The sequence below is a fragment of the Vicugna pacos genome, chromosome 16 (assembly GCF_048564905.1).
Source record: "Vicugna pacos chromosome 16, VicPac4, whole genome shotgun sequence".
Taxonomy (NCBI): Eukaryota; Metazoa; Chordata; class Mammalia; order Artiodactyla; family Camelidae; genus Vicugna; species Vicugna pacos.
In genome coordinates, this window is record NC_133002.1 from 16,911,235 (window position 1) to 16,925,977 (window position 14,743).

Here is a 14,743-nt window from a genome sequence, read left to right on the forward strand (position 1 = left end):
AGGAGACAGTGTTGGACCACGGACCTCTGACATGTCCAGGTGGTGGCATTGCCCTAGTCGTGCCAGCCGAGCATTTCACCTGTTTTTAGTTTGTGCTCAGGTAACAGTTGGACCTTTATCCCTGGTATTTGACTGTGAAGAGGACTTATTTTTGGCTTGTAGAGGAGACTCACATTTATGGAGCACCTGTGTGCTCATTCTTGCCAGTAAAAATGGGAAAGGAAAACCAAAAAGGAACACAAGTGAAAACAAAAGATGCCCATGTAAATCCATTCTCTTTACAACAGATTGGTTAAAAATTTTGAGATATCTGGTATCTTTTCATAGACTTAAATTGTTAGAAACAATGAAAAAATGTGAATCCCAGTTCCTTACTCCCTCCATGTTCTCCTTCACAACTCGCTTCTGTTGCTGGAATACACAGGTGATACTTGGCTATGCATGTTAAATGTTTGTGTGGCTCCTCTCCCGCCAGCTAAAGGAACTCTCAGCGAAGACACCATCAGAGTGTTCCTGCATCAGATCGCCGCTGCCATGCGGGTCCTGCACAGCAAGGGCGTCATCCACAGAGATCTCAAACCGCAGAACATCTTGCTGTCTTACGCCAATCGCAGGAAGTCAAGTGTCAGTGGTATTCGCATCAAAATAGGTAAATGGCCATGTATCATTTCATGCAAAGAACGTTTTTGAGACTCTGTTTTTAGATAATTTTAGTTCAGCTTTGTTAGAATGATGAGTTTTGTTGATAGGCTTTTGACATTTTTATTGAGTTCGGGAGGTACATCTGGATGTGGGAGCCCTTTACATTACTGGCAGCAGGTGCTAAATTTCAGACAGGGCCAAAGGGCTCCTGCTAGGAACTCTGGCTTGAATCGCAGCGGGAAAGCCTGCTGCTCCTCCTCGGAGGGAGGTAATGTGTTACGGATGCTGGCAACAAATTAATAACCCTTATTCTTTACAACTTACAGGGGTAGAGGTAATAGCTCCATGGTGGAGCGCATGCTTAGCGTGCACGACGTCTTGGGTTCAGTCCCCAGTACTGCCACACACACAAAAATACAGCTTATGGGGTTTTAACACGAGGGATCTGAGAGATTATGTTGTTCAGGATTCTTATTCAGCAGTTTTTTTAGAGCTCTCAAGATTATTTGAAACAGGTTGTAATGCTAGATTTTTTTAAAGCTCTTCTCTTGGTAGAAAAATAAGTTTTTAGCAGTATTTTAAGAAATCTCTGATATTATATAGGTTACATTTGGTATCCAGAGAAGGACAAAAACAGTTCAGATTCTATAGCTGATATTGATGTTTAATGAGAGCAGTATTCATGAATCATTTATTGTAATTAGCATTGTCTCTTGCAAAGCTTGGCTTTCCCATCTTGGTTACGGAGCTGGCAGAGCAGTGCCTTGTGATCATTGCTATTTCTCAGCTTGTTGAAGTTGAAGTAGCTACTTTTTTCTTTGGTAGACAGTCTTATTTAATAAGCTTTAATTTCTCACAGTTCTTTTGTGCTTTCTTATATCTTAAAGAATCGTATAGTCTGTGTTAAACGTGAGCAAAGGTATCATTTGCTTTTCTCCTTTTTATTTTGTGAAATAGCGGATTTTGGTTTTGCTCGTTACCTGCATAGTAACATGATGGCTGCAACACTTTGTGGGTCTCCAATGTACATGGTGAGTAGGTGTGTGCGTCCTTGTGTGTGTAGGGTAAAGCACCGTAAGCATTGGGATTTAAATATAGTGCTTGTTTCCAAGTAAGATGTGATTTTATATCTAGACTGAATTATTAGGAGCATTAATCATACTGATACAGACATCTTTCAGTTTAGCACAGTGGACTGTAAAAGTCATCTTTGCCCATTGGCATTTATTTTTTAAATGATTAGTTGTTAGGGTAGAAATCCCCTGTTAGATCACACTGAAAATAGACAGTGATGAAGTGTGGTTGTGCTGTACCTGATGTGTGATCTTAGGAGTACGTGAAAAAACTTTGGGGGGCACCTCTTCAGCTATAGGATGTGGTCACCTGTTGCATGTTGTTTCTTTTGATAAGATACCTGTATTGTAGAAGTGTTTTCCATCAGTGTCTTAAAGGCTGAACAATCTTGGTTTTCCTCTTTATCCTCTCATATGGATATTATGAGGTGTGATAGGGTGAGGCTGTGCAACTTCTGAACTAATGCCAAGTATTAGGCCTGTAAATATCTTAATTCTGGAACTTCAGAATCCTGCAAATTGAATAAATGTATCTATTTCAATTTTAAGATTACAATGGGTTTATATTCAAGCAGAATTTCCTCTAGTCTAAACTCAACTTTGAGATCAAGGCTAGTAATCAAAGTTCAGAGTTTTTCTGTTCCATTAGATTTACTTTTTCTTCTTTTTTCTTTTCCTTCAGGAGAAGGAAGGATGTATTAATTGCAGCGAGTAGTGGGGAACACTGGGGGTCTTTCCCAAAGCAGTGTCTCCCGGATTGATGTTTCTTCATCATAATTTTTTGCTTATTTAATAAGTTATAATTTAGTAGAATTTAAATACTATTTTGCACTTCTTGAATATGAAATTAGTTTAGCCTTGAACTAATAGCCTTGAGGATAGAATGTTTGGGCTGGTTAGTAAAGGAAATTGATACAGTAAGAAGCAAGGGACAATAAATAAAAATGTTATGCCTGGAAAATAAAGTTTTACTGTCTTTAAGGACATTTGACATTTCTATCTAATGCTTGTCTTGACTTGATGGTGTTTTTTAAAAGCATCTCATGAGAAGTGGGAAAATACTTGTAATAAAGCAACAGAAATTTTTTTTCTTCTTTTAAGACAGTTTTTATTATTGTGTTCTGCATAACAGATTTTCCATTATTTTGAATGTTTTCTAATGACAGAAAAAGGAATAATATAGCAAACACTCATGGACTCACCGTTTTTAGAAAGTAATCATTTTGCCATGTTTGCTTTGATTTTTTTTTTTTAAGAAAGAAATAATGTTCCAGAGACAGTCCCGCGTGCCTTTTGTAGTCCCTCTCCCGTTTCCTTCTCCTCCTCTCATGCTCTGGACATAATCTCTGTCCTGTAATTGGTGTGTATTTGCCTTAATTATTATTTTAATACTCTTTCTGTATTTTATGTGTCCATAATATTATACAGAAATGCTGGTTTCTAAGCTCACTTCTTTTCATGCAGCATTGCTTTTGAAATTTGCAGTAAATCTCAGTGTAAGGATGCAGTTCTGTCTTTGTTGCAGTATCGTTTGATTTGGGCACCATCACAGTGTGTGGTTTTTATTTTGGTAGTTCTGGGAGGAGTGTGACCTTTTCCAGTTGATTAACACATGCGTATGAATTATGTAAATGACGTAACGCCGGGCCCTGAACTGTCCCCCCCCAGGCCCCGGAGGTCATCATGTCTCAGCACTACGACGCCAAGGCTGACTTGTGGAGCATTGGGACAGTGATATATCAGTGCCTCGTGGGAAAACCACCTTTTCAGGTACCTGCGTTTTTTTCTCATGTGCTCAGTCTGGGGACAGTCCCCTTTGACCTATAAAACTGGGAACGCAGTTGACCCTTGAACAATGTCGGGGTTAGGGGCACAGTGTAACTTTACGTCCACAGATTCAACCAACTTCAGATCCTGTGTATGTGTTTATTGAAAAAATCCTCAAACAAGTGGACCCACACAGTTCAAATCCGTGTTGTCCAAGGGTCGCTTGTACTTTGAAAGCAGTGGTTTTGGTTCCTTTGTGATTTATTCTGATTTTGCTAATAGGCGAGAACTGCTGTAGTAGGCCAGAACATCTTTTGCTTTGCCATTGTTATCTGCCTCCCTTGGTAGTTCGACCTGGCAAGCAGGCCCGTTAGGGTTTCCAGGCTGGCGGCAGCTGGCGAGGCTCAGGGTAAAAAGCCGGCGGGGAACAGGTGTGAATGGTGGCGTCGGCGCTTCCTGTCCAGCCAGGTCTTGGGGACGTGGAGTCCAAGTGAGGGCTGGGGCTGGCCTGGGAGAGCGTCCCTGGGGACTGCCTCCAGCTCTGCGCCTGTCACTGCTGGATGAGAGAGCTAATTGTTCGGGTGTTACGGGAATTATTTTCAGTAGGTCTTCCTCTCCCAGACATCCTGTCAAGAAGAGGCCTTCTAGAATATAATCATGGTGATTCCTCTCGGGTTCATACTGCCTAGCTGGAGAGAGGTTTTTTAGTCTTTTATTTTTTATTGAAGTATAGTAGATTTACAAGGTTTCAGGTGTACAGCAAAGGGATTTGGTTGTACCCATACATGCACACACATACTCTTTTTCAGACTCTTTTCCATTGTAGGTTATGACAAGATACTGAATATAGTTCCTTGTGCTGTACAGTAGGTCCTTGTTTATCTAATTTGTATATGGTAGCTTGTATCTATTAAACCCAAATCCCCGATTTATTTCTTCCCCTGCCCCCTTTCCCCACAAAGAAGTTTTTTGAATCTGAAAACTAAAATAGCAAAATTACTTCCCCAAAATGGTATTAAAAAAAAAAATCGGTGACACTCCCAGATGAAACAGTTTCCCGACCTGGTTTGGACGTAGAGGCAGCTTCGCTAATTCTGCAGCCCTGACTGCGTGCTGCTTGTGACTAGGACGGGGGACTGAGAAGTAGCAGTGATCCTAGTTTTCTTCTTTGAATCCCCTGAAGGTAAAATACACCATGATTTTGCATAATAAAAATAGACCTGTTGGGTAGGCTGTGTGACCTCCAGAAGAGTGGCTCTTTCCTAATTTTCAGGCCTGTCTGGGAATCTGACCTCAGGAAAGATGCGTTTGGCCCAGATGTGCAGAATTCTCACACAGGTGGTGTAGGTTCCGGTGGGCATCTGTGGCTCCCACAGCAGGCCCAGGCTCCCGAGTTCAGAGTCTGTGTTCTGTAGCAGGAACATGAACGTCGAGCAGATGATTTGGAATTTTTGCCCCTGGTTGTTTAGGAAATTAAACCTTTTTTTTTTTTAAACAGGCCAATAGTCCTCAAGACCTAAGGATGTTTTATGAAAAAAACAGGAACTTAATGCCTAGGTATGTCTTTTCATTACACTGGATTTTACTATTTGTCAATACGGTGTTATTTATTTGAATTCTGTGCATTTTATCTATTTCTGTTGTTGAATCTTTTTTCAGTTGACAGGAAATTCATTATAACTGGAAGTTAGAAAATTACTACTGCATCATAGAGGCCGGTGTGCCGTACCATTTTCTTTCTTTTTAAAGATGTTAAGTATATTTAAAAGAAAAAACTACAGAAGCTAAGTGTGTTCTTTGAGGGGCGGGAGATGCAGAGTAGATGGGATGAAGCAGGAGATAGATCCCCAGGCTCACTAGGGATGGCAAGAGCTTGCTGTGTATTTTTCAGTATCTGTTTTATGTGAGTTCTTCTAACACTTTTGAGTGATTGTACATTTATACACACACGTAGTTCAGGGCGACTGCTCTGCAAATTGTTGTGCAGCCCTTTCTCTCTGCAGTGTAGCATGGACGCTGTTCGGAGGCAGTGTGCAGAGAACTCCTGCAGCCTTTTACGAGGCTGCAGAGAGTCCCAAAGTTAGGTGCGTTGTGTTTTGTTTAATCAGTAAACAGATCCCTGTGTTCGTTGTTTTGGGTACTGCAGACAGGCTTTAGTGGAGAGACTATGTGTGTGTATACACACGTTCGTGAGTTAGCTGTGGTATTGCTGGGCTGAAGGATACACCCCCCCCACCCCAGATGGACTGTCCCTGTTCGCACAGCAGAGCAAGAGAGTGCTCCTTCCCCCATTCTCACCATCGCGGGCTGTTAGCAGTCTTGATGCCTCACAGAAAGGGCCCATTAGCCATTAATTTAACTGGCATTTTTCTCCTTGCCGGTGAGGTTGGTCTCTTATTTGTTAAACGTCCTTTTATAGTTTTTATTCTGTGAATTGTGTATTCCTGTTACTCATTTTTTATTGCCTTGCCCTTGTTTTTAAAATTGGATTTCAGGAAGCTGTGTTATTTCTCACTTGTATTTATTTAAGCTCTGCCTTTCCAGGCAGAATTGGAGGTGGCTCTTTTTCTAACAGAAGTCTGTAGCAACTATTAGTGCAAGGTTGAAATTGTGTTAAAACTCAAGATTGTGCTTGTGAAGTTCTTTATTCCTACAGCTGTTCCCAGAACAGCAGTAAGAAGCACAAAACGAGAGTCTTCCCAAAGTGGTGCAGTGTTAAAGGCAGTTGCTTAGTGGGGTTTTTTTCCCCTTTAAAAAATGAGGCTTTACCATGGTTGTCTTAGTATAAAATGTGGTATTTGTGAAACTGCATATACATTTTCATTTACCATAATGAAGGCAAAAGTCATGCAGTTAATACATACCAACTCACCACTTAGGTTCTTTTTTTTTCTCTTTCCCCCAGCATTCCCAGAGAAACATCACCTTATTTGACTAATCTCCTTTTGGGTTTGCTGCAGAGAAACCAGAAAGATAGAATGGATTTTGGTAAGTAATGTTTCCAAATTTTGTATGCTAATTTCATTTTTGTGTATTCTGAAAAGATTTTTTGAAAGAGATACTGTAGAGGTTTCAGAAGAAAATGAATATCAGTTTCACTTTTTTCTATTTCTTTTTCTTTTTTCTTTCACATATCTTGTAAACTTTTATTCAGTGTCTACTGTGTTCCAGATGCAGGGGATAGAGAAGTAAACAAAATCTCAGTCCTCATGATGCGTGTATTCTAGTAGGGGGGGCACAAATTAGAAACTGCAATACATGCTGTATTAGGAGGTGATTTATCACCTGTGGGGAAAATGGAGGAGGAGGAGAAATGGGCATGGAGGGGATTGAGATTTTAAATAAGGTGGTCAGTGAAGCCCTTTCTGACAAATGGCGTTTGGACAGAGACCTTGTTGGCAGGCAGAGGTTGTGAGCCCGTGGTTATCTGTGGGAAGAGCGTTCAGGACATGTGAAAGACCAGTACAAGTGCCCAGAGCTGGGAGATGCCACAGAAGCTGGAGAAGCAGCTGGGAGGCCAGTTAAGACTTGGGCCTTTGCCCAAAGTGTGGGGGGAACCATTGGAGGGCTTTGAGCAGAGGACTGATATGACCTGATTAGTGTTTTAAAAAGGATCAGTCTGGTTGCTTGTTGAGAGCAGACTGTGGTGAGGGGCACTGGGGTTGGGGGCAGGAGCTGGGAGACGAGCCAGGGCCCCGTGGCAGTGCCCAGGTGAGAGACTGGGCACAGCAGTGGAGGTGGTGCCGGGAAGTGGTTACACTCCACATCTTTTTGGAGGTGGAGACGACAGCATTTAAGGGTGGATAGGATGTGGGTATGAGAGAAACAGAAGTCAAAGGTGACGCCAAGGCTTTTGGCCTGAGCGCCAGCAGAAGTGGGACTGTCCGTCAGAGATGAAGAGACCTCCTGCACTAAAGCAGGCCAGCGGGCAGGATTGGGAGTTTAGATTCGACACGCTACATTTAAGATACCCATTTGACATCTCAGTGTAGATGTCAGAAGGGCACTTGGATTTCAGAAGAGAGGTCTAGGCTGGGGACATATTTGGGGAAAGATCTGGGAGGAAGAAATGGAGGAGAAGCCCCCCAGAATTCTGATAGAAAAAATGACAACTGTAAGATGCGGTTTGGGGAGGGGCAGCTCACCACAACTAGGAGGGTGGGCTGTGGGCGGTTCTCGGAGGCCATGTCTTAGCATTTATGGTTCCCAGGGCGAGAGCTTGTATCGCTGATTCCGAGCCTTTCTCCTTTTATAACATAAGCACTTAAAGCTAAAAATTTGCCTCTAAGTGCTCCAACTTAGCACAGTCTGTCTTCAAGTAATATTTTGCTACTTCATGTGTAATGAAAGAACTTGGAATGCTTAATATTGTTGAGATTGCCCAGTTTTTGAAGGTTTTGAAAGAAGCCCTGAAACTGGATCTCAGCTCCTCTCTTGGGTAATAGTTTGTTAAGTTATTCTTATCAATCTTACATAAAAACAGCAAGACTTGAAAATAACAGGCCAGAAAAACTGTAAACCATGTTTAATGAAAATGTTTATCAAATTAATCCTCATCTTCAAATTTTTAGGGGAGAAAAGTGATTTTTCCTGTAGTGATAGTTGTAATAATAATAGAGATTTGCACAAATTTATTCCAGAATTTTGGCTTGTTAATGTGTATTATAGAATTTCACATGAGTTTCTGGATGAGACATTCTGGGGTTTGAATTCTAGGCCCTCAACTTACTAACTAGCTTTTTGACACTGGGGAGGATACATGACCTCATGTGGGTTAACTTTCTTATACACAAAGGGGATACGGTGCAGGACGTTGGTGAGGACTAGAGCAGGGACTTGACGTCCCAGTAAATGTTCTCAGGGGAGACAGCTCTAGTAGTTTCTACACAGGGGAAAGATGAGTCTGAATATACCTCTTAAAGCTTTGTTAAGATTGAAATTAAACTTTAGTTCATGTAGTTGGTAAGTATTTTTATCTTTCAGAGGGAGAAATTAAACTGAGAGCTGCTCTGTACCATGAGAAATGTGGGCCGGTAGTGAGACAACATGCATACAGGTTCACAGTTTCAAGATTATCGGTTGTGTTAAATATTCATATACTTTCCATACCATGACGATGGATTCGGAAGCTTGTTTCTGAGTATTTGTATTTAGTCAATCTAGTTTATTTTTGTCTTTTCTATTTCATCCCTTCTGTGTGCTTTGTAAAAGTCAGCATAAAAACATCTTGTATATATATAAATTAATTTTTGTTCTAAAAAAGATCTAAGGTAGAAAACTCAGGTCTCTCTTCAGAATCCTCCACACTTCAGTTTCTTAGCAAGTCTCATGATTGATGCTTACTCTGATTTTGGGTATTTGTCTCGGTGAAATTCGTGGGGTCCTTCCAAGTGTAATTTAGACGAAACCTGAGTTAGGCTCATTCCTGAGCCTGTGTCCCCTGGTCAGCCTGCACGCTGGTGCTGTGCCATTCCGCCCACTCCGCACTACTGAGCAGCGTGCAAGTCAGAGACGCACCAATAAATGAGATGAGCTTCATGGGTTTGTAAAGAAATAATGAAATAAGTTGCAGATACAAGAAAATAAAGAGTAAAGGAATGAACTGCCATGTATTCACCTACTTCTTTATCATTATCTAAGTAGCATGTATATTGTGTAGATTTTATCCTTGGTGGATAGAAATGAAATAATAGTTTCCTTAAAAATGAGAAACTAGCTATAGGAATACTTCTTCTGGGATAGAGGGCTGGAATTTGATGCACAATTCAGCTGCTGGAGATACCCTGTTAGGACAGGTGACAGCCACTGTTCACAGATGTGCTTGTGGAGGGCCTGGTCCCAGTTCCCCATACGGTTGTCTGCCCGGGGACAGCACACGCCAGGACGCCTCCACCTGACGTCACCTCGGGGGTGCTGTGTTGGTAATGGACCTTTTGAAAATTCACCTCCATTTAAATTTTTCATTGATTGAGAATTACTTATAACTTGATGATTTTTACAGAGGAGTTATAAAAATAATATGCTTTTACATTTGAAGGAAATGGGGTCTATATAAAGAAGTTAATATTAACTGTGTATGATCTCAAGGGTATCACGTTGTCTACATGGACAGGGTTAACCTGTCTGCTAATCACATCACTTTAAAGACTGCATTCTCATTTTCCATTACAGAGGCGTTTTTTAGCCATCCTTTTCTTGAGCAAGTTCCGGTAAAAAAATGTGAGTATCACTTTTTATATTTCTACTTGGAGAGTAAATACAAGCTTAAGGAAAAACTAGTATTTGCTATTCCTTTTTTATGTGCTTCTCAAAATGTCATTGAGCTTTTCTTAAATACTTGTAGCTGTGTTTATTTAATACCAGTTCGTTTTTCCTTCTTAATCTAAGTTGAAATGGTTTCAGTCATTGGTGCACTTTTATTTTCAGCCATGGTGGCTGTAGGCAGTAGGTGAGGGTCAGCACAAAGCTGTGGGGGTTCGACAGGGTCGCTGGTGGGCAGGTCACGTGACTGCGCTAACCGCGGCACTCCCGCCGCTGTGTCTTCCGCAGCCTGCCCGGTCCCTGTGCCTGTGTGCGCCGGCTCTGTGTCTAGAAGCACCTGCGGCAGCTCTCCGCCTTGCCGTTTTGCCTCTCCACCAGTAAGTTCTGGTTTTATTAAAAATCACATTAGAGTCTGTGCTGTTGCACCTGCTCACAGAGCCTGAGGGCATTCGCAGACGGCCGTGGTATGGACGCTCCTCTGGTGTGCGGCGTTAGCTGGCGCAGCTGAGGCTGCGGGCAGGAGCGCTTCTGCTGGGCCGCTGGGTCCTGGACGTGGGCCTCTGCTCTCACGGGCTGTGTGAGCCGTCCCCTCTCAGCAGGGAGCATGGCGCGCTCACCTTTCCACACCCCGTGCGGCTGGGGAGAGTGACCCTGTGACAGGGGTGGGTAGTCCGTGTTTCCTGGGTCTGACTGTCACGAACATCAGTCTGGGTACGCATCGCACACAGAATTCCCAGCGGTGGAGGGGTGCCCTGGGCTGGACTTCACTGCCGTAGACCCCCTGCATCATGGTCGCTGGCCCCAGCCTCTTCCCTCCCCAGGGTTCCCCGAGCTGTGTCCTCCGTGACCATCTTCCCTCCAGTCTCAGTGCTTCTTCCTGGTCGCTTCCGTCACAACTTCTTCCTGCTCCTCTCTCCCAGGTTTTACCTCACCCTGTTCTGTGCTTTTCTAGACTTCCCCACATCTCTCCCCGCCTGAGAGGGTTGTCATAGGCCAGAGTCCAAGGGCTCTTGTGTCAGCCGCTGCGGGCATTTTCCACATCGGCCTGGCAGGGCTGCGCTTCTTGAAATTTACTGGCAGAAGGGTTGGGGAGCTGTAAAGGGAGGCGACTGTGTGACTAGCAGGTTGAGGCTTCAGAGGATGAGGTGTGGGAGCCTCACCTGCCAAATTAACTAGGACAAGTGACTTAACCTCTCTGAGCCTGTTTCTCATATGTGAAGTGAGCATAATTTACCTGCTTCATAGGGGTTTTAAGGATAGATGAGCAAAAGCTGTGCGGTGCCTGGCACATAGTAAAAGCTCAGTAAGCTGCAGGCGCTGTTGTCATTACAGTCCAGGGAAACCCAGGAACCCACAGTTAAAGCAGATGCCAGAGCAGCCTGTTGTAAACAGATGAGTCCTGAAACCTGCAAAAAACCCTTTCTGCACAGCCCTGCAGACTCCAACCAAACAGGAAAAGCAGATGGACTAATCAGACTTACGTTACGTTCCCATGAATGGGTGAAACAAAGACGGAATGTTGCATATTTCCTGTTCCAGTCTGGAATATAGGAAAACACTGGGCTTAGAGTGACTGGGGAGAGGTATAGGGAAGTGTACTGATGTGGGAAGACTCTAGGCTTTATCCGGAGCCAGGCAGGAGTGGCCTCGGTGCTGGCCCTGCCATGTGCCCACTGTGACTTAGGGCAGGACAGTTCCAGAGTGGATCCTTGGCTTCCTCGTCGTCATGTAGGCCTGATTAGCCTTTGTTTGGAGCGGGGTAGGTAGTAGCGTGTGGAAGGTGCACCACAGTGAGCACTGGGGAAACTAGCCAGGGTGACCTGCCACACCTGCACCTGCCACCAGCTGGCATGTGGTATGGGCAGCAGGGACTGCTGGAGAAAGGACAGCGGGGAACGGAGGCGGGGGGGTCCTGACTGTGGGAACCACGTGGATGGCGGGGTGACGAAGGGATGAGGAAGACACCCTGAGGATCGCTTTGACAGGGGAGCGCGTTGGGGTTTTATTGGAGGGCACACACTGAAAAGGAGAGGGAGATGGGGTGAGGCTTGCTGCTGGGAGGAGGGAGGAGACATGTTTAAATGCTCAGAACTTTGGTGGAAAAGCCTCTTTTGAAGGCCTTTATGAAAAGCTAATGCTTGAAGTGGAAATAAAAAGGGAAGTGAAAACAAAAGGCGAGCAGGATGTTTCTATATCACTTCCAGCTGGTGAGGCTGGAGAATGGGATGTTTGAGAACCGTGCCTTTCCCATAATCTGCAGAGTGAGATGCTTTCCCATGTGCGTTCCCGCCCTTCCTGGGGCTGGAGTAGCCCCTGCTGCTGAGGGCCGGTCCCTGCAGGCACATGCATCCAGCTGCTTGCTATCCCAGGGAAGTCTTTGACAAGCAGAAGCAAAACCACTGTAACCAGAAGTTCACATCACTCTTTTAGTCACGATACTGGCCATAGGCCACGTGCCGTTTAGGTGATGGCTCTGGGTACTATTGGTTTAATCACATTTGTTAAGTGCCTGCTTTATGTGAAGTTCTGGCTGATACCAGTGAAAGAGAGGGTGGGGTCCCTTGCACTGAGGAGCTTTTAATCTAAGTGTGTGGGGAAGAGGCAGATCGACCAGCACTGTTAGGAGCATATGTGGTCATGGCTTTATTGCCTGTAGGAGTGTGGATGAGGACTTGAAATCAGACTGAGAACTTGGAAGCATGCTCAGAAGAGGGCACTGAGCTGAGTTTTGAGGAAAGAGCAAGGTGAATTGGTCAAAGAATGGCGTTGTAAGCACAGGAGTCCCCGTGGACCCATGGCCCGCTGAAGGAATCTGGAGCCCCCCTTGGTCACTTCAGTTTGTGAGAACCAGTGAAACATGGATTCAATTCCTTCGTCTCCCAGGCCACGTTTTGTGCTCAGCAGCTGTGTGTAGCTAGCGGCGGCCACTCCGGGCAGCCAGGTATGAACTGTCCCGTCACTGCAGGGCGTCCATCTCCGGCAGTCCAGTCTGGCAGGTGTGTGGAGTGCTGGGATGGGGTGAGGGGACGACAGAGCCAGAGGGGCCAGAGAGGCTGCGCCTCAGTGGGATTTGGGCCCTGAGCAGAGGAGGTGACACGTTCGTGCTGAGCCATTTGAATGATTTTAAGTGGAGGCGTGCTCCAATCCACTGTATGTTACTGAGTCTTCTGTAAGCAGGGGGAGGGCTAGGTTGGAGACGAGTAGAGCAAAGAGATCAGCCATGGCCACTGCAGAGCTTTTGGTTTGTTTTTGGTTTTGTTTCTGTTTTTTTGAGAATGAGGGCCTGAACTAAGTCAGCAGTACGGCAGGGAAAGACGGGGGGCCAGGCAAGAGAAAGGTAGCAGTTTGTGGAGCTTGGACATTTCTTGAACTTAGGACCTAAGGAAGAGGGAGATTTGATGGGGCTTGCCTGAGTGGGTGGCCCTCGATGAAGCTGTGAGGAGTGGAGGCCCAGGGTGTGCCCTGAAGAATCCACACTCTAGTCCTCTCCTCTGAGTGCACATGAGACTGAGAAGTAGGAGGGACGACAGGAGAGCCGGTCCTGGAGCGGAGGGGCCGCAGGTCAGGGGAAGAACAGCCACCGCGCAGGGGGAGCAGAGAGAGGTGTCCACGGGACAGGGCAGTGGGAGTGATCAGTCAGCTCAATAACGGCAGTTTTAGTGGAGGCTTGAAGGCAGGAAGTGGATTGTGCTGGGCTGAGGGTTCTCAGCAGTGAGGAATCTGGGTCAGAGGGGATCGAAATTTCAGGAGACATTGTTAAGTGAAGACGTGAGAAGATGGCTCTTGAGAGGGCTGCAGGGATTTGAGATGTGACAGAGTTAACCATGCTGATGTGCAGAGGGGAGAAGCCTGAGTAAAGGGAGAGGGTGAAGGTGTCAGGAGCAGAGGGAGTCGATCTGGGTCCTTAGGATCTGGGGAGAGTGGAAATAGAGCACAGGCGGAGAGACAGGCTTAGAATGCGAGGAGCGTCTCCCCCACTGGAGTGGTCGTGGATGGAGACGATTTTATAAAGAGCAAAGGAAGAAACCAAAAGAGCTCCTGCCTGGAAGGAAATTGTGGATTAGATACTTGGAATCCCGCCAGCTCCACTGCCCTTGAGTTGTGTGATCGCGGGCAAATTTCCTAATCTTCCAAGTTTTGTTTATTTGTATGTGAAATGAATTTCAGGATAGGGCTGAAGTCAGATAATACACGGAAAGTTCTTAGCAGTGCCCGGCCCACGCTCTGTGATGTTAGTCCCTCCACCTTCTCTTCCCTTTGTAACCTTGTTGCATAAATTCTTTTCAGAAAGTGGTAAGGAGATTTCATGTTGTGTGTATGTCGCACACACCCACAGGAGTAATAAGGAGATTTGAGATTGATTTCACTGTGCAGTGACATTCAGACTTGGGTTTAAAGAGCATTATGCGGTATTTTTCCTTTTCTTAGATAGAAACAAAGGTTAAACAGGGCGGTAGGAGCCTAACACAGTAAGTTACGAAGTTGATTGTTTCAGGACACCGTTGTACATTCAACTGGAGTTGTCACTGGTGTCCTTGAACTGGGCGAGTATCAAGGGGGTCACAGCTGCTTACGCCCCAGTGTTTGCTCAGGTATATTCATATGCTCTTCTTCCCTTCCTGTCCCATCTGCCCCAAACCAACTCCCCACCAACAAAACAGAATCACAAGGAACACCGCCCACACCTGCAAGGTTTTCTGTGTCTTCTTTCTGTGAATGTAGGTAAATCTCTAGGCTTACATGCAGCTATCCTTACTGATCTGTTAACATTTCTATATTACATGGGCTCTTGCTTTCCCTCTTAGAATGTTTTCTTCCTCGGAGATTTGAAACTGTGTGTGTGCAGGATGTTACTAATTTAAAGTCCCTGGACATTTTGTTTTCGTCATTAAGCGAACAGTTATTGAGTATCTGCTTTGCTCGGCCACGAGCTGAAACAGGGGACGTTGAGATGATGAAAACCCCCGTAGACATTTCAGGAGAGGCAGACATGTACATGC

At 44.9% G+C, this 14,743-nt stretch overlaps 1 protein-coding gene across 2 annotated transcripts in view; it reads left to right on the forward strand.

Moving 5' to 3' along the window:
* ULK2 (unc-51 like autophagy activating kinase 2) overlaps nucleotides 1-14,743 on the forward strand; it is a 64,120-nt gene that overhangs the window by 16,536 nt on the left and 32,841 nt on the right. For both annotated transcript variants that reach the window (XM_072938481.1, XM_072938482.1), the window contains exons 6-12: nucleotides 476-649; nucleotides 1,600-1,673; nucleotides 3,384-3,485; nucleotides 4,981-5,039; nucleotides 6,388-6,470; nucleotides 9,654-9,701; nucleotides 10,032-10,120. In XM_072938481.1, coding sequence (XP_072794582.1) covers nucleotides 476-649; nucleotides 1,600-1,673; nucleotides 3,384-3,485; nucleotides 4,981-5,039; nucleotides 6,388-6,470; nucleotides 9,654-9,701; nucleotides 10,032-10,120 — 629 coding nt within the window. The remainder of the gene's footprint in view (nucleotides 1-475; nucleotides 650-1,599; nucleotides 1,674-3,383; nucleotides 3,486-4,980; nucleotides 5,040-6,387; nucleotides 6,471-9,653; nucleotides 9,702-10,031; nucleotides 10,121-14,743) is intronic.